Genomic DNA, 20,748 nt, shown 5'->3' with positions numbered 1-20,748 from the left:
TTTTTTAAAACATTTAATTTAAATTTAAAAAGAAACTTTGAATAATAAATATTTCCAGTAATATAAAATGCATAGACGGCACATAAAAGAGTGAGGATGAAGTCATTTAACATGTAAATATGTCATTTTGCTGCTTCATCTGTGTGTAAACTATTTTTTACAACCTTGAACAATAGTAATACTATTATTATTATCACAAAAGCTTTTTGCAGGTGCCTGTAAGTGCAGCTTTGAGGTTTCTTATTGGGATAAACTAGCAATTTGATGTTGCACTACTTTAAAATTGAGTGAGATTGAAACAAAGGTCGTCAAAATTGATCTAGGGAAGGTCGAGATATCTGACTTTTAGTTTCTAAATATGAGTCAATCTGTTAAATGCTAGATCCTACATTGGTTAAACTCCACACCCACAGCTTGTAACATGGGCAATTTGTTCAAAATACATCCAAACCCAAGCAGAGTGATCCCTGATGACATCATCTGGGCTATTGTTTCAGACTTTAAAAAGCTCCTTCAGTGCCACAGAGGACATTACATGAGTGCTTTACAGGCTGAGAGGTGCTCACCCTGACGAGTGTCCCTTTGATTTCATTGTGTACCTATTATTTCCATCAAATCATTAATTTGTAAATGCGTCCATTACCTCGCTGTAGACAAATAAACCTGATGGCGTCATCCAATAAAGAAAAAGGGTGTATGCAGGATGAACGCTGCCACTCAGCTACATTCCGTATCAAGTTCATTTGTGATTTTTTACAGAGGTTTCTCCAGCTTCGTAAAAATGGCATCATGGAAGCCAACAATGAAAAAAGACAAGCACCACTTCTCCCTCAAACAGTTGATTTAAGGTAGATAAACAAAATTCAGCAGTGTGACAACTGAACAAAGTCACTGTGAAGTGGAGCAATTGCACTCAATGATTGCGACTGCTTCGACTGGCAGGCCCCGTGTGTCTGTTACAGTCAGTGACGTCAGCCAGCCATGTCTTGTAATGTGATTAATTTCTACACAGTACAGACCCTGGCCTGCTTCCCTTCCTCCTGCTGCAGATCCAGAGCAAAGCCAGCCACTAAAACTCCCTGGGGGGGGGTCTGGCCCTACTGCTTTAAGCAATACATACTCATTTGGACACATGCTATACTCATAAAGAACAACAAAACATATATATTTCTTGGCAAACAAACAAAGCAGCCATCTGTCAGTACAAAAGGGCAACTGCAGTTTTTACTGTTTTATCAGGATGCTTTGGCACCATGATATCATCTGCATCGGCTGCCTCATCATTTCATATTAATAATACATGTAAGAGCACACTGTGACAACAAGATGAATTTTTAATCAACCAATTACAAAGCAGTGGGACATGGACATGCCGCAAAATGCACAAATTTACAACAAAACGCTTCCCACGCCGGATAATTCTCCAATTACAGTGCGTGTGTAAAACAATGTGAACTACTTCTCCCCTTTAAATACTTCCAGAGCCACAGAGAGGAGCGCCCGTGTAGCCAAACAACACTGTTCCATACTCCAAGTGCGGGAAAGTCCCAAAAGTCAATTGAGAAAAGCAAACTCACAATTTGGTCAAATTAGGATCAGTACTTTTGCCGATTTGTGAGAGCATCTTTGAAAAGGCTGCCTCTTTGCACAGAGACAAACAAACAAACAGAAAAATACCCCCCACCCCCCCAACCTCCTCAGATAAACTACCGTCATCCCGCATTGTGTTGCTGAGTGCAGTGCTCCCATATCTGCTCCAGGCTCCAAGAATCCTCTGTCCTACCGTTTCCTCTACAGGACTGGACAGCATGCACATGCTCTATGTTTTCAAAGCCTAGAGTGGGAGCAACACACACACATTAGAAAAAAAAACTACTCTTAGTGGAGATGCACACAAGTGATTTCAGTCTTGAGTGCCCCTTAAAGGTCTCTCCCCATTAGAAAACAGAGGTCGGCAGCATTAGGTCCGCACCTAAACACAGTAATCGTGTAGTAACAAAGAGCGCGGCTGGGTCACACTGGCAGCCCATTAATGCGGCCGGCTTTGAAAGAGACAGGAACTGACAGGCGCTCAGCATCCCCTCGCTGCCCCTGATGCACAGTGGCAGACAGGAGGTTGAACTGGACTGCACGTTTTGGGAGAAAACACATATTTTGGAGGCGTCGTGTTTTAGAAAACACGACTCGCGTTGCGACCAGGTTGAGTTAATCCATTCCCCCTTTCCTTTGAGTCTGCAGATAGTAATTACCATATATTTCTGGCAGGCTCTGACATTGGCCTGTCAGATGGAGAGGGAGTGTGTTGGTGGCGCGTGGAGGCAGCACCCCGCTCTGCCTTTGTGCTGGGATCAGGACTGGCAGGGTGTGTCATGCCTGATCTGCACTGAGGCTCTTCTTTATAGTCTCTCCACTGCCGACTGTAAGAGCAGGTAGGGTCGCTGATGACATTGGTCACATTAGAAGACGTACAGTACTGAGCTCCTTTTAGTACTGTGACGCAGGTACCGAAGCATCGGGTGGGGGGCTCGAGACTAACGGCATCTAAATTCTGACAGGACGCAGTAAACTCACTATTGACACGTCAAGGACACACCATATTTTTTCCCTGATAATGTTACAATGTGAACAATAAATCAGTTGTGATATCGGCAGGAGTGATAGTTAATGTTAGCTGTTAGCAGCTCAGTCAACGTTAACAGAGGTTGCATTGAGTTTCATTGGGATGCTTTCATGCTCTTTTAAATAAAATAAAGAAATCATAAGATCTCGCCTTGCAGGTTTCCATGAATCGTGGTTATATCTGGACCGTGGTCGTGCCACCTGCTGTGACCCATCTGACACCCACTGCTACTACCATTATTATTATTAGTCACATTACTATTACTATTCCCTATATCATTATTTTAATTATACTATAGTCATTGCTGCTGCTTTTATAAGTAGTCTTAACTTTGCTTACTGCTCTTATTATATGAATCATTTTTGTCATATACATTGAATGTGTTGTATCTCTGTTATGTGGTTCATTCTGTACACATGACATCTATTGCATTTCTGTCCATCCTGGGAGAAGGATCCCTCCTCTGTCACTCTCCCATAGGTTTCTTTCTTTTTTACGCCCCGTTAAAGGTTTTTTAGGGGAGTTTTTCCTGTGCCGATGTGAGGGTTCTGGGACAGAGGATGTCGCATGTGTACAGATTGTAAAACCCTGTTAGGCAAATTTGTAATTTGTGATTTTGGACAATACAAAATAAATAGAATTTAATTTATTTGAATTGAATTGAATTAAAATTAAGGTAAAGTATTATCTTGTCATGTTTTGTTCGAATGTGATCTTGTAAAATGTAGTTTTTGGCTATAAACTCAAATAAATACAGTTGTGTTAAGGAGATGATTTCACAAGATAAAATAGATAGAGTGGGAATTATGACCTGTTCTGGGGAAAGGTCACCACCACAGGGTTTTCCTGTCTGGGAGTTGTCCAAGTTTTTGTCTTAGCACTTTAACCTTTTCAGTGTGTTTTTCAGTTCATGAAAGTTTTTGGACGCCTAAAAATGTCTTATTCAGCATTTGGTTGTACATAGCTCCACCCTCTTTCACTTTTGGTTGCAACAAACAAGATTGCGCAACCAAAACTCAAGACTTCAATACTGATCCACTAATCAATGGGCAATGGTTACTACGTCCACTTCTTATATACAGTCTACGTTTCTAACACTAAATCTGTTTTGGTTTTCTACCGTGGTATCGATTGTATTGTGGTATTGTTTTCTACTACAAAATTTCTGATATCGTCCTTTTTCATAAGTGCTTTTGAAGGCCAAAACCTCTACTATTTTTTTTATTTAAGATGCTGATCACTTTACAGACAGTCAGACAGTTATGCAAAGTTATAAATGTGTGTTATTAGGGTAAAGACCCTGGGACAAATTCACCAAAGGATTGCTGCTCGCTTAACCTGCAGAGGACAAAAAAAAGAGATGCACCCCTTACCTCGCTGCCAAGCAGATAGCATCTTGGTGATCTTTTTCTCTTTGCACTTCTTTTAATTAGGTCATTTGCAAAAATGAATAACATTGGTGGTGAAGAGTGCAAGTATTAAGTGTGTTACATTTTTTACCCCAACACGGCGGCGGCATCAACAGATATTTCTAGACAGAGATTTCCCTATGAGTTGTTAGAGTATCAAATCAACCATCAAAATCAAGACAAGTAAAAATTTGATCAATGATAATCAAAGAAACCATTAAAGTTCATTAGAATCTGTCTACCACTGGCACTTGGATGTGTAGTGGCAACTGTAAATTACTTTAAAATAGATCACAAAGAGCACAACAGAGACACTAGCTGGCTTGCATCATTCTTTCAACAGGTAAGACTGGGTGCGCTGGGACGTATGAGAATCCTCAATGGTCCTGCACTCACGAGACAGCTGGTAACAGTGGTCGGCTGTGCTGTTGCAAGCGAGGAAAAATAGATTTTTTAACAAGAGCAACAATAAACACACTTAGAGACACTTTGTCAGCTTGAAATTTTGTTTTTCACAGTCTTTGGAAATAAACCCTTGTGATGATTGCAGCTAACAGGTCTCCTTCTTTTTATTCCAGAAACTTGATCACTCCTTGTGCAGCAGAAGATGCACTGATGTGCGTAAAAAAGGCTGGCTACGTGTAGACAGCACAGAGAAGCTCGGATTAAAACACACAGAGGAAGAATTACTTAATTACTACATTATATCTTTACATAGCAATAGTTTGCTGCTATATTCATGCTCTGAATGTCGGAAAAAAAAGAGAACCTTTAAGTAAATCTGTAGGTTCAGACTGTACAATCCCACCAGTGGTAATAAAGCTGTACAGACTAGCCAGGGATGGGGTGTTCTGGACTCAGCTCAAAAAACCTGCGGTCCTGTGCTCTGCTAAGCAAGGCTAGGTGCTGTGGACCGAGCTGTCATGTTTTCGACAATTGTTATTTTCCCCTTGCACAGCAGGTGACAGCGCATTTCTTCTGGGATGAAATCCCCCGCGGGCACCGGGGGATTTGTGTTTATGCGGCGGCAACCGGGGAGCCTGAGGACATGACGTGTGACTGCAGCCCGGCAAGAGAGGACGGGGGGGGGGGATGCTGCTCACACACACTGTCGACCACGAAGGAAAACGAAAACAGGACTGTGTGAATATAGTTCTGTACTGTACACACATCAGATGTATACATGTGAACCTACAACCCAGGACCTTCACACCCCACACACACACATAATCACACACACACTCCAAATGCAACAGCAGCAGCTCTGTACTGTGAACTTTAAGGAGCTTAAAAAGAGATTGAGGAAGCATCTCACTCACACACGTCTTATGGGAAAACACGTGCGCGCGCTACACTCAGACTCCTCCGTGACCTTTCTCCTACGTGATTAGAAACTCCAATCAGGTCAGAGTGTAACTGCCTGAAAACGCACTATATCCCCATTTCATGCTGCTGTCATGTTCCCGGCTGCTTGTCACTGAAGTTTGTTTTCACTGTGAGGTAACTGAGTCACATTATGTCAAAAGTGTGAAGGGGGTTTGGAAGAAAAAAAAAGGCTCTGTGGGTTCGGCACGGATGGTGTGACAGTGACATGTGATGTGATTCCACAGAGCTGAAGTCCCCCAGACAGATGAAGAGGAGAGGGGAAATATGACTGTATGCCGGATTGTGAAAGGAGATTACTCATGGAGATTGTGAAATGTGTCGTCTGCTAATCAGATTAAATGCAGAATAATCCCTGACAGGAAAAAAAAAGAAAAGAGAGAAACTGCTAAATATGAGTCGCGTACAGTATCGTCAACAAACACCACTGGAGTACACAGGTCCTTCCTGGTAGTGCATGGAGAGGTTTTTGTGTTGTTACCTTCATCTCACAGTGGGTTCAAAAATCTTCTCTTGCATTTTTGTATTGGACATTAAAAGTCACAATTTGCCTTACAACAAAATCAATGTTGTTTCTTTTTTTAGGAATTATAAAAGGGTAGAAAACAAAAAGAATCAATCTTTAACTCTTTAAGAATATTAATAAACAAATTGTGCCTACCACATCTGTGAGTTGTAAAAACTGACTTTTCACATGAACTGGATAAACTCGAGCACACTCAAGTCAAGAACAGCACCCATATGGGTATTTTCCACCACTTCTGTTAAATATGTCTCTTTAATTATTCCTTACAATGCCATTTTTAATAAATGTTTACATGATCATTTTGACCATTTCTCAAACCACAAATTTAAGGGACTAGATTTTTCTTTTCTTTCAGGCCCTGAACAAAATCCAACATCCTTACAGTTACTTAAGTTATACCTAATTAAGGGCTCTGCAGTAAACTTATATATCTGGATTCTTGTGTGTATTTTCAGTCCTCCTCTGTGGGTGTTGTGATCTGAGCTACTCCGGGTGGACGTACATGCTTTTAGTGCATGTTATTGCATGTCAGTGTGTCCTACCGGCTTAAGGCAGCTGCTCTGCACTGCACTCACACTGAGGTTACAGCTCATAACGCTGTCCCGATGGAGGGTTAGCACCCACTCCCTTGTTCCCCCACAGTTAAACACTGCTAGCTTCATCAGTACCATTGCCGTAGTTTGAACTGTTAGCACTGTTAGCTGGAAGCAGTCGACTCAGCTGTCAACATGTTGCGAGCCACGTGGAGGCAAATAGGCATGTTCTGAATTTAAAATGAAGCATGTTTAAACATTGTTCTTTGATGGAAAAATATTGCTACAGTGTGTAGCTAATCTATGATCAATTTAAAACCAAAGTAAATGTGGAAGGTCATAAATTGCAAATACAATGGGTGGAGAGAAGGTGCCACATTCATAACCAAGACACTCCCACGAGTTTACCGCCATGAAACTACATGCCACTGTGTTGGTTTTACTTTAATTTATGGTTTTGGTTAATAATATTTTTTTGTTTATTTAATGAAGCTGCTGTAGATAAAGAGTGACACTAAAGACTAACCTGCCCTCGAGATAAAGTACACATGCACGCATCCATTGAACACACATTCGTGCACACAACATGATGGGTCGTTTCTGGGTTATGCAGCAGATGTGTGCTATCCAACTAGCAGCACACCATCCGCACCCATCGCCCCGCTCTCTTTCTTCTATCCGAACACGTCCTTCTGCATGGACGAGGCCCGCGCCTCATACAGCGGGCGGGACAGCTGTCTGCCATGCATAATGTGTCCTCTGAGAGGCCCCCGGGGCAGGTGGAGACCCTCCAGAGCCTCGGGCATACACGGAGGGGTCCCACCACTACGGGGATGTCTGCAAACATATGGTGCTGAATAGGGATGCGCAGAGTTTTTTCTTGAACGTGCCACTCACATGCAGAATTTGATTAAAATGAAATGAGGTCCTCGTCAGGCAGGGAAGGTGGCCCGGCAGTCATTATTGTCTTGTTATTGGCTGTCAGGCTGCTGATGCCACACTGAGATATCCCCTCTATGTCAAAGGATTGTCATAAAAATACGATTGCAGATGAATGAACGTATAAAAGATATTCTCCGAGTCTATGCATGCAATAGAGCACTACAAGCACTGAATATGTATCACCATCTTTTGTCCAGTTCTTATTTTCTCATATACAGTTTGGTATTCAGGGTTTGGGGCAGAGTTGCTATGCTTTATTATACCCGCTTAAAGCAACCTGATGCAACGGGAAACATGAAATTCTCTCTATTCAGAAGCAGGGAAATTTGCTCACAAACTGGAGCATGTAATGGCCTCACCAATATCACGACAGTTATTTACAAAACGCCAACTGATCAACACGATTTTTTCATTTCATGAATATAAAATGTATTCCATTAACACCATCAATCTTGTTTCAGTGAATTTATTTGAAAACATACACAAATGCCTATCTCCTGACACCAGGAAATCATGTTGGCTTTGTATGTTTTGTGCAGCTATGTATACGTTGAATGTGGAAGGTTTTCGTTTTGTTCTTAGCAAGTGGCGTAGTATAACAATAAATGAGGAGCGAATAACTTAGTATTATGAGGGAACGTTGACAGTTACGCGGTATAAAAGTGAAGTGGTAAAAAGCCTAATAAAACAAGAAAGTCTACATGTGGGAGATGTGGTGGATGGGTCAAACAAACATAGGACTTTCATCCAGGGGACCACTGTTTGTGTCCCATATGAAACCAAAAGTAAACATAAAAGAAAATCTGTTAACAGTGATTGTTATTTATTTACGCTAGTTACGTTGTCAAGGTTAATACGTTACTTTCTTACGTTATTATTTGAACACAATGTTTCATTTCATGTTTTTTCTAACCTTAACCAAGAAGTTTGTTTCCTTAACCTAACCAATCTTTTAATGAAGTTAACCTCGTTGTATTGTGCGTTTCTGAAAGAATGATACAAGTCTGATATGAAACAAATTTTATGTTCAGAAACATTTAAAATCTATGTATCCTTTGGTTTTCAGAAAAATTGTCCGATTCATTAAATTATTTCTGATCAGAAAGCCGTGAAGTTCAATTTAAACTTATACTAATATCATACGTGATATACATTTTAAGAAATGTAAATGTCTTCATCCTACTCCTCCAAACATCTCTTGGCTTTAATTCATTTCTGTATAAGATGAAAAGCTGCATCAATGAAAGGCTGCATCAAATAATGTAAATGACAAAATTGCAATGCAGAACAATTAAGTGAATGCAGTGACATTCAATGTGTTGGATAACACAATTCAAAAAGAGCCTGATCATTGATTTATTTTAAAGTAATAAAGTGAAACCACTGGCTGAACAGTAGGACGTTTAAAAAAAAGTAGTAGTTAAGAATATAGCTGTTATGCTTTTCATAAAAAATCCCATGACAAAGAGAAAATTAACAATGCGTTTCTTTCTTCCCAACCCTGTCTGTTGCTCTTAGCCCCAAGCTCTTCCGTTCCTACAGAAACATAACTCTTTAAAAACAGGTCGAAAATGAATCGTATCATTTTTCAAAAAGGCACAGTAATTAGCTAAAACAGTGGGGCACTGTAGTTTTTAGCAAACTTTACTCAAACAGGAGGAAATGGTGCATTTATTAGGGACTATTTTCATCAGTGGATTGATACACATTTGGTGCATTGAGCCAAAATAAACTACAATGTGTGTGTTAATGTTGATGGAGGAACATGGCCCTCTTATAATTAAAACTATGCCTACAAAAAATCAAGTATTTTCAAATGGCTAAAGAACCATTTATATCATGCAACTGACATTTCAGAAATTAGCCAGTAAAAATAATAATATAACATTTGTCAAATTTCAAACATGCAGTAAGTGTCCATAAAAAAAAAAGACCAGGCAGATTGAGTGATCACTAATAATATATTTGTTACAGTTACAGGTCCTGACCTGCCATTAATGACCAGTAAACACACAGGGAGAGCCATCACCAAATATAATTGGGTTTATATAGACACATGCTTATTTAATGCATTTCATGCCACTCATTTCCTTTCCAGGCCAAGTCAATTTAAACTAATTCAAAACATGAAATTAAATTCCAATTTGCTGACTAAGCTTTCAAAGCAATCCCTTTGATTTCACCGTGACATAGAGGAAACAAATCAGCGTTGCCAGGTTACCGGGAGTATTCAAGTGCCATTTTAGATGTAACAAAAAGCAACATGTCAGGTCAACAAAGAGAACCAGTACTGGCAAAACACTTAGGTCTTTGCCGGTGGATTGATTGCTTTTCATTGGTGCCAGGTTGAATACAAAACCAACCGGCGGCTTGGCTGAATGTGTATTTGTGTTGGTGTTTAGTGCCAACAGCCTGGTGTGGCAAAGCCTGTTGATTTGGTGCCTGCTGTTTACTGTTTCATTCCCCCTGGTGAGTGAATGGATACATGTAACCGACGCTGAATATGTCGCTATTGAATATGGTTGCTCTCCGTGCCGGATTTTTATCATGTGGCTGTCTAAAACATGCAGACATGATTAAGTATATGTCAAAGCAACATTTTAAATTAAAGTCACACATCGAAAACACTGCTTAATGCATCTGCTCAAAGCAAGAAGGACCATGACAACAGCAGAGTGACCAGTTGGTTTATCCAGCTGAATGACACGCCGATAGTACTACTACAGCTGAGAGATGTAACTCACTGAAATGGACTGCTAATTGACAGCTTGTAATGGCGCTGTATATTAGTGTGGAGACAAGTGTCTTGAGGGGGCTTTTCATGTGCCTGAAGATGCCTGTCATGTTGGAATTATTTCCCCATTGGTCAAAAAAACAAACCTTAATTGAATTACCTCAGCACAAATTGTCAGATATGAAGAGTCAGTGAAGCAACTGTTCACGCCATAGATAACAATCAAATACAGGCGTGTCAGCCTGACCGCTTGCAAATAAATCTGAAATACCAGATTGCCACGGAGTCTGCCAAGCTTTCGCCAGGTAAAACCCCCGAAAGGATACAAGCCCCAAACAATTAGAATCAGTTACAGGCGAGCAGCATTTTCACCAGCGGACCTGTGCATGAATCTGTTTGGTGGCTGTCAATTGAGGCAATGTAATTCAAGCAGCTGTTGCATTTGGAATGTCCAATAAGAGGAGAGAAGGAGCTATGAAAGGACACATCTGCTGCAATTAGGCAGAAAATATGAAAGACTTTGCAGGAAAATACAGGCTGTGTCCGAAATGACTCATCTACTCACTATAAAGTGGACTTTTTGTAGTGCTGTCTGAAAGTATAGTGAGAATTGTCATACCCTGTATAGTGGGCTCAAAGTATCCAACAATGGATCGTGGAAAGTAGTGTAAAAACTATGGTCATTAAACAAGGACTATATACCATCATGCATTGTGCTGAGGGCGCATCACAACACAAATGACCACAAAGTACTTAGCATTTATTTTATAACTGCAAAAAATACGCTTTTAGCCCCCCACATTTACAACCACAGCGTATAGCGCTTTACTCCTTATATTTCAGAATAAAAGCCCTGGACATATATAAGCGGTATCAATTTTTACCAGGAGAACTACTGTATTATTTGTTATGGGGTTACCTGAAAAGATGCCGACAGTGGAAACAGTGTCATGTGAGCTAAGTGTTAGCTACATCAGAACTTATTCGGTAAAGTAATTTCCATAATCCTTTTAGCACGTCAACTCTCAACTATTATGCGCAATTGAGGATTATTTGATCTATTTTGCTGTTTCCACACAGCATCTCTAATGCGACATGTCAAAATGCACAGAATATGTGAATATTAACACAGGTGGAGAGAGGTTCAATCTGCATCCATCTGAACACACAGCAAACATTACAATCTCGTTCACTTCTTGCTCTCTGTCAGCCAGCTCATTCCCAGTGTGTGCTTGGCGAATGTGTTGAACAGTCATTAAAAATGGGAATGTATGGTGTTACCTCCAGAATGCGGTGGAGGGCCGCACAGCAGAACCACTCCTTGACCCTCGCGGACTGATACGGAGCTTCTTCTGTGAGTCTTGAAGTTTTCCAAGTCTGAAGAAAAAAAACAAAAACAAAAAAAAAGCAGTAAGTACAATAAGTCAGAGGCTTGAACACCTGAGCGCTGTCATAAACAAATTATTGTTTTTCCCTGCCCTGCCCTACTTTTCTTGTTTCTTACTCCCATTCAAGGTCACAGTCTATGGAGCCTAAAGCAGTGTGCAGCGTGCAGAGAAACACTCACAACAGGATGCCAGTTTATTATAGAGCTCACACAGATAAACACACCACACAGTCAAGCAGTAGCAGAAAGTGGCTGGCCTATATTTCTATAGACTGTGGAAAGAAACTGAGGCTTACCCCGGACAAATACAGTTCTTGTAAACTGCAAGGGGCAAAGGTTCAAACCCACACTGGGTGTGAGGCAAAAACCACTGATCCACTGCGCCACCCCCATAAACAAATGACATACAAATACAGCAACGCCAGTAGCCTCTGTGTATCCATGGTAGTGTGAGGAACATTTTCAAGAGTGAACATTTTTCGGATGGTAAACAGCCTTTGGCTTTGCCTCGGGCCAAACCATCCCATGTGTGCATCTGTGTATATTGTTGATATCCAAGCCCCAAGTATCAGAAAGAAGTGAATTAAAGGGTCCCAATGGGGACTTTTGTGGCAAGAAGACAGCAATAATTGGATTACAGGTTTTAAAGTTGGGATTTTATGAAAAGAAGCACAGAAAGGTATGAATAAATGGTGAAAAGATGTAGAAAAAAGGAAACAGATTTCCTGAACATGTCTTGTACATAGGTTAAATCTGAGGAATTTGAATAGAAATGAGCAAGTCCAGCAAAATGTGCAACAGGACCAAAATGAAGAACATAATAACATGAAGTATTTGCATGTATTTATTTTGATATTATGAAATAAATCGGATGTTAAAGAAAATGATGCTGTAAAACTGTCTATACTATATCAGGCTGTTCTCATCCAGCCTTTGTGGCAATACACACGAAAAATAATGTGCCGTATCATGAACTAGGACATATAAAGGCTGCTGAATCACACACTGGGTGAGCAGGAGGGGAGTTGGATGAGTCCAACAAACCGCCATCTCTTAGCCAGGAGACCACAGTTCCCCATGTGAGACAAGAAGTCAATGTTGATGTTTTTGTCACATATTTAGCGCACCTCAGTGACGGCACTTCCGTGGGTATTTTAACTCCAATGACGATCTTTTCCTAAACCTAATTAAGTATTTTCCTGGGAAGATTGAAGTTTATTTTGAAAAGACTGTAGACATTTCACAAGCCGAAATTGACATGCGTTGCAGGCTTCGTAGGATATAATGTGAACAGCTGTAAGAGGATACGTTGACTATATCATGTAGGCCTTGGATGGCTGAATACGTGAGTGTTCAGATGAACAACAGATGTACAGACAAATATGAAGGTCTTCTTGATCTCTCAGAACTCTACCACATTGGACATTTTTAGGCTTTGTTTGTGGCTCAATAACCAAAAGATTGTTGTTTTTTTACACTTTTCATTGTTTGCTCTTAACAGTATGTAAGGCTTGTTATTTTTCAGTTTGTATAAGGAAGTGTATTTGAAATATCAAAACGTGAAATAAACAACAAAAATGTCCAATAAAAAAAAAGAAAGAGGGTATGACATGCAACCAAGGTCCATGGCTGGAATTGAACCAGTGATAGTGCAGTAATGTGGAATGCACTATAACCTTACAGCTACCAAGGCACTCCACCTAGTGTAAAACTTGGAATATATGCAAAGAATATGCAACTTTATGTACGTTTCCATCAAACTATTGTTATGCGAATATTAGGAAGTGGGCGCATCGCTGTGATGGAAACACACTGCCTCCCAGGTGCCACAGGAGCATCTGTTTTGTTTCCATCAGTGTCAGATCCAAGTCAGGCCTAGTGTCCTGTTTAAAAAAATATTATTTGTCTGCTTTAATTTTGTTTTCCTGGTTTTAAAGATGACATGAAGTGAGGCATGCTGCACCTAACAGAGGACATAATACAGTTTTACCTGCCAAATAATTGCATTCTGGAAGAGACACAGTTGAGAGAGTGAGAAAATGAAAAGAACCAGGACTATTACTGTACCATGCTCTAGTAATTGTATATTCCAAATAATGAATGGAAGCCTTGCATGAACTAAACGCATTATGAAAAAAAACCCAGTTCAAATCAATAGAGACGCACACCGACTAACATGAGCCATACGGCAATCTGCAGCCCCGCTGCTAAGCAGAGAGGGTTTCAGCGGCGGGTCACACATGAGGGATTTTAATAGCTCTGGTGGTAATCAGGTTACCTTTCATTCATCACGCCCACACCCACTGAACATTACAAAGCTTTTACTGGTGTGGTTTTGACGCCAGAAGTACTGTCAAAACCCAACTAATTTTCATTTTGACAATTGATGGAAACAATGGCGGGTCGTAACGTGCTTCCAACGACTCGCCGCTCTAATGGTTTACATCCTGGAGGAGCTGGGGTAAATGTAATTCACACATCACATGGCGGCTTCGTGTCTGCACGGATGACTGTGGTGGGAGGGGGGCGAATGGGTTCTTATGGGAAGCACTTCAACCTGGGAACAGCTGATAAGCAATTTAATACTAGTCTGTACCAATATTTGAAAGAAACAGCAGGAAAACATGAATAAATTATGACGATATTTAGTAACATGGAAGCATTATTAAATTAGCAAAGCAATCAGGTCCTCTTAGTTGTCTATTTCCATTCCCACTCAACAACATCTAAAGTGCTTTTTTAATTTATTCTCATTTATTTAGCTTTTTTCTTTTTGTTTGAAATTCATTTGTACATTTCTGATGCTGAGGCCAAAGTGCATTCATAAATGCGCTTTTAACAAAAGAATAGACATACAGCGAAATTAATACATGAAGACAGGTGGGTCTCAAATTGATCCATACATATTCTCTAAATTGGATTAATTAACCTTAATTAACCTTGCTCTGTAATACGCAGCGTATTCTCCAGTCACTGTGAGCAGCGGTGCGGACACGAGCGCTCTCTTCTGCGGACCTGCTCCTCGCAAAAGTGCAGCCAATCCACTTTGAAATGAGATTACTGATTAATTCGGCTCCAAGTGATCTAACTGTAAAATTATTGGGCTCACTGATTTATGAAGAGGACTATAAGGTCAGTTAATATATGTCATATTGGCTGTAGGGCAAGTCAATTAAGGAGCAGCCTTAAATTATTTCTTTAAACATAAATCTCTTCTTAACCTACGAGCACAGTTTAACTAATAGCTATTTGAGGCTCTTAGGCCCTATTAAGAAACCAACTTATATGTTTTTTCTGAAGATTAATGTCTGATTTGGTACTTCACGGTCATTTTGATGTGTCTGATATGGACACAAAAAGTCTTGTGTCATCTTTGTGGAGATATTTATATGTAAAACAAGGAGGACAATTTGTGCCCTCGTTTCGCAGGTGGAGCATCTTAATGTCCAAAATACCTTCCAGTATTCTTGGTATCACTAGATTTGGTATCATTTTACATATTATATAATAAGTATTTGTTAATGGATAATAAATGGTTTGTCAACCATCTATAAACATTATTTTGATTGGTGCAACTAATATCTTGCTAAATGTTTAATACATAATTTGTAAAAGATCTACAAACATTATTATAACAATTTTATTATAAAAATGGTTTGTTAAGGGTCTAAAAAACATTATTTTGAGGCCTTTTATAAAGGTGCAACTGAAACCTCTATAAATAATTAATAAATCATTTGTAAAACATCAACACTATTTAATAAATTATTTGTTAACGGTTTATAAATGGTATTTGAATGGTACTGTTGATTATATTACCTTGTTATATAGTTAATAAATACATTGTAAAGCCTCTAAAAACATTATTTAGATAGTTAGTACTTTGACAATGGTTAATAATTGGTTTATGGTCCATCTTTCAACGTAATGTTTCTTGTGGTTTAATTTTGGTAATCATTAACAAATCCTTAATATAGAACAATTTTATAATGTATGCAAAAATAAACGGTTACTAAATAGTTTACTAATATAATCCGAATGTAATTGTTATCATCCCTTACCAGCTTTTATACAATATGATTTATAAACTAATTATATCATTTTACAAAATTTTACAACATAACAGAAATGATAGAATTAAGAGTAATTTGTAAACTTGCAAACTCTATTAATTATGATTTAATTGTTAGTAAACAGTAAAATAACAATTTGCTGAAGTATACTTAACTTAACTTATCATTTATTAATGATGGTTATTATTAAGTGTAACCATAACTGCCCTTTCCATTGTCCTGTCCGTGCCTCAGGCGTGTTAGAACAGCAGACGACACTAACTACGGATCAGTTTGCATTAAGAAGCAAGTTGTGAAAACACACTTGTATGAGTCCGCCGCCGAGTATGTGCCATAAAATGAGGTAGAGATTGGGTTAGCCCCCAGGAGCTGATTGTGACCGCTGGTGTTTGTGCTCTGGTTGCCCACCAGCTGCAGCAGAAACAAAGTCCCCGCGCTGCAGTAGGTTCTGTCAAGGTCTGTTTGTGTTTGTGTAGAAGGAGTGCAGATGTATGACAATGAAGGACTCTGAACTTTAAGGGATGAACTGAAAGAGAGTGAGAAAGAGGAAGTTGTTTGGTGTAACAGAATAGTGTGACTAACACTGAGACAGGATGTCCAGGGCTTGACATCAAGCTTCTTAGATATGATTTGGATTTCTTTGCATTGTGGGCTAGTAAAAGGTAAAAAATGATCTCATGAGCATTTTGAAACCATGGATATGGCCCTGATCAGGCTGCTCTCATACACTGTTTGTAGCTATAATTGCCCAAAGTAATAATTTTTAATCACTTTTAACCCACTCAATGAGTTTGTATGTAATACACGTAATCGTGAGCCAGAACAGGTGACCTCTTTATGCCATTAAAAAAAAAGTATAATAGAAATGTCACTGGGGTTAAACTGCTCACAGACATGTACAACCTGTGAAATGGGTTTTAAATTGACATTAGTTGACATTTGTTGTAAAACAATAATGAAATTAGTGAAGTAGTCCGCATCATAATTTTAATTCTGGTAGCAATAAACAGTCATTTCTGATTCCCCTGTATTTTATGATAAAGCACCAGTGCTACACTGTGCTGCAAAAGCTCCATAATTTGTCATTCAAAGGCTCCGATCTGAAGAAAACATAAGCAAGCGCCGCTTTAATGCCTTCACTACAACTACCACACTAAGTAAATTCAACTCGAACACCCCTTTCTTGCGTCCAGAAAGCATATCAGGCGTGAATTATTATACACAGCGTCAAAGTGAAAAAAGAAGTGCAGGATTAAAGTGCTCATAATATGTAAATCCGCTCTTTTGATTTACGAATTTGTTTGTGTCTGCTCGCCACAACACGCCTTCTCCGCACCAGAATAAATGAGCGTCTGAGTGCCGTCCATAGATGGGATGACAAATTCCCTGTCTACAGTCATTTTGACTCTGCAAATCAATGTCCCTCCAAATTATATTTTCTGGGCAGTGAAAAAAAAGTCATCCAACGCCGGCAGGGCAAAACCAACTCATAAAAGTGAACGAAAAAAAAAAGGGCAGAGCAGAGATGTCTGTGGATCTGAATTTAAGACGCTTTCCTGGAGCTTTATGACGTGTGCAGAGCTCAATCTGGCCTCCATGCTTAAATTAGGCCATTTGTTTTTATAGCTTGTCATATTTCACAAATTGCTACTTTTCCGCGGCTTTTTCAAGGAACACTGGTTGTCTGGTTATCTCTTGACTGTCACTCAGAGGTGATTAATGAAGCACGGCTAATTGACTTCCATGCTGTCGGTTGGCTTTATCTCTGGTTGGCGTTGCTCGTCACCGATGGGAACTTTGATCCAAAATCTATGCATTTTCCTGAACTTCTGCACATGAATTATTTTAGCTTCTCAGTCATTTTATTGTAAGATGCTAGTCTTACTGACAGTCTTTTCTTATCCAAACATGGCCTGAATTGATGGACAATTGTTGTTTTTTGTCTTGTCGAAACAAACCACTCCAAAATGGCAACAGAAGCTTTCTTTTATTTATTTTTTTGAGTAGCCCAACCACTTACTTTCATCTGAAGGCGCGATAGAAGGTTAGATAAAAGCACCCAAGCCTCCCCAAAATACAAGCCAATAGAACAAAGTGGACAATAGCAAGAGACATCTAAGGTACTGAATTCCCCCCCCCACCAAAATAAAGAGAGAGTCTTTTTGGCATTATTTTTGGCTGAGATCAAAGCTGTTGTGATTTGTGAAGTGGGGAACATCTCTTTCACGAAAGCCAATGATTGTCCCTGTCCAGGATCCACGGACGTGGCCTAGCCCGTGCTGAAAGCATGCTGCAATACTGGTAAAATCCAACCCCCCCCCACACACACACACACACACACACACACACACACACACACACACACACAGACACATCCCCATCCATGTACACTCAACGGAGGGGGAAAAAAAGAGCAAAAGGAGCATTGTTGTGAAAAGGGCTGGAGGAGAGCGGACCAAAAAGCCTAATGTCGGATGCGGGGTTGGACATTGTTGGGGGGCCCCACCAAAGGCATGCTTCTCAGAGTGCACGCAGCTGTGCACATGTTCGCTCTCAAAGTTCAAAAAGGAAGCATGAAAGCACACAGTTTGCCTGCAAGGGACGTCTCCAATAACGCATCCATTAGATTTGTCACATAAAAAAGGAACGGTGGGCCAACGGAACTCCTTTTTTAAGATTTTCACTCCAACTGATTTTTTTTATTATTTCACTAAACGCCAAAGTGTCATTTTCAAAAAAGGGGAGGCTGGCTAACAATGATTAATAACCTGAGAGCGAGCGAACGCGATGCCCCATCTAGATCCATTAGCGTTAATTATTGCAAACCTGGGCTCGGCATTACAAACAATGATCCAGATTAGGCTGATGATCACATCCCAGACACATGAGCTTTCCAAATGCCAACGCGACTTATCATACTTCAACGAGCCCATCCAACCGTGACCGCGAGATTCATTACAACCTGGGACTCCTTCAGGATGCTCTTTGTCTTCAAGTGGATGGTGGGTAATGTGTGTGTGTGTGTGTGCGTGATTGTGTGCGTGTGTGTGTGTGAGTGTCAGCGCTCTCTTTTCACGCTTTGTTAGAGAACATAATCACATGTAAATATGTTGAGGTGATTTTATTAAAAGTGTTTTACAGATGGGTTTATTCAACTTTATTTAGTTCATGTTTGAGGTGCTATTGAATTGTAGAGTACTTCTGGCTTTTTGAAATGAATGGGTTTAGAAAAAATATTAGAAACACCTGTCACTTTAACACAATACAATTCAAAAGCACCCCAAACTGAATTATTCAATTCAATTCAAAATATTTTGTTCATCCCTCGGAGGGGGATGATTGAGACAGGCTGGGGGTTTGCGCACATGAAAACAGAAAATCTGAACAAACAAGTCACTCACAGACATTTTATGAAGTGATAAATCCATAGCTGAGCAACAGTGATCAATTCTACCAAGTCAAAGCAGGTTAGTGCATCAATCAACAATACACGGAATAAAAAGACCATCCTTTTACCTTCACAAAGGTACCGGACAAGGCCGTGGTAGTGACCTATCAATCACAAGGTAGCCCCGCCCTAAAGCATGCCCTGCTTGATGATCTATTTGACTCTAAATGGACCATAATTTACTAAATGAACATCATGCTGTATTGAAGAAGACTAGACACTAGAAATTTAGACCATAAACTCATGTTTACAATGTTTACTGAGGTAATAAATCAAGAGAGAAGTAGAGTAATTTTCTCATAGACTTCTATACAACCAGACTTCTCTTTGCAACCAGAGGAGTCGCCCCCTGCTGGCCATTAGAAAGAATGCAAGTTTAAGACACTTTGGCGTTGGCTTCACTTTTTAGACACGAAGGTTGCCGCCTGGCTGCCGCTAAGGAAGTCAGAAGATGTAATAAAAAGAGCGACTGTCAGTCGGTCGGGTTGGATGGATGAGTAAAAAACAACAACACAGTACTTTCTTCCCAGGGGACGGCTGTTTTTGTCCTGTTTGAAACCAAAAGTCAATGTTGATTTAACCCTCTGAACCCCAAATCCCGCTGGGGGGATGTTTTCTTTAAACAATCGCCAAAACCTCAACATTTATCGAAGCCATCATGAAAACATAATTTGTGTCTGTCAACCGAAACTATATATATTTCATCAAAAACGTTTTATTCTACATGTCTCACTTATAATTTTGCCCCAAATAAACCAGATTGGGTTAAACTTCAAATTCTTCACTCCTCAGCGCAACAAGGAAGCTATTATTGATTCGGCTGAGACCAACAGTCACATGAAAAATTAAGTTAAACTTCAACTGAACTGCAGGCTGCTGAACACAGTCCATTGAGGAGGACAGCAGAGGTTGTACAAATGTGAATAGCTTAATATATATAACACATGGAGACATTAATTTTTTACCAACAGTAGTAATACTTGCGACAACTGGGAAACAAGTTGAACATATAGATTCAGTTTTTTGCCAATTTTATAATTTTATAAAATATATTTTTTTCTTTTTTTTATGATTAATTGCATTATAATTTTGTTATATTGCACAAAAGACATTTATGAGTTATTTCTACTTCTAGACATGGTTGGGCTGTTTCCAAAGAGGTGCAGGACTTATGAATTGCAGGGAAAATCAAGGCCAAAGAGAGAAAAATGTGACAGGAGCAAAAAACGCCCCAAAAAACGCTTGGGGTAAACATTACTTCTGTCACATATGTACTTATTTCGAAACAAACCAAAATTGCCTTAACACACACTGATCGCTGTTGTTGCTCTAAATTCTCAGGAAAAATGCTTGCAAAAGATTTTTTGGAAGATATCACAGGAACCGAGGATACGGTGAGCTACGCGGACATTACAAAAGCTGCTTAACCCTTTTCCCTGCAGCTGGTCTGTCATGAACAGTTCCTCAGTATTCATGACGTATCTGAATCATGAGGTTTAGTAAAGCCTAAAGTATGTTATGCCACCTTACGGCACGTCCTCAAGAGTGATATCTTGATAGTGTGCTGCAGATAAAAAAAAAAAAAGTTAAAGCCAGAGAGTACACCCATTAGCTATTTACACCTCATTAACTAAGTCAATATACTCTCTCCACATTATCACAACAGCTGAGAGGATTTATTTGCATTTAAATG

At 39.7% G+C, this 20,748-nt stretch overlaps 1 protein-coding gene across 1 annotated transcript in view; it reads right to left on the bottom strand.

Annotated features, from left to right (window-relative positions):
* cntn4 (contactin 4) overlaps positions 1-20,748 on the bottom strand; it is a 126,410-nt gene that overhangs the window by 65,799 nt on the left and 39,863 nt on the right. The window contains exon 4 of the mRNA XM_054616652.1: positions 11,429-11,524. Coding sequence (XP_054472627.1) covers positions 11,429-11,524 — 96 coding nt within the window. The remainder of the gene's footprint in view (positions 1-11,428; positions 11,525-20,748) is intronic.

This window comes from Anoplopoma fimbria, chromosome 17 (assembly GCF_027596085.1).
Source record: "Anoplopoma fimbria isolate UVic2021 breed Golden Eagle Sablefish chromosome 17, Afim_UVic_2022, whole genome shotgun sequence".
Taxonomy (NCBI): Eukaryota; Metazoa; Chordata; class Actinopteri; order Perciformes; family Anoplopomatidae; genus Anoplopoma; species Anoplopoma fimbria.
The sequence above is the reverse complement of the archived record's forward strand: the minus strand, read 5'-3'. Positions and strand labels throughout refer to the sequence as shown.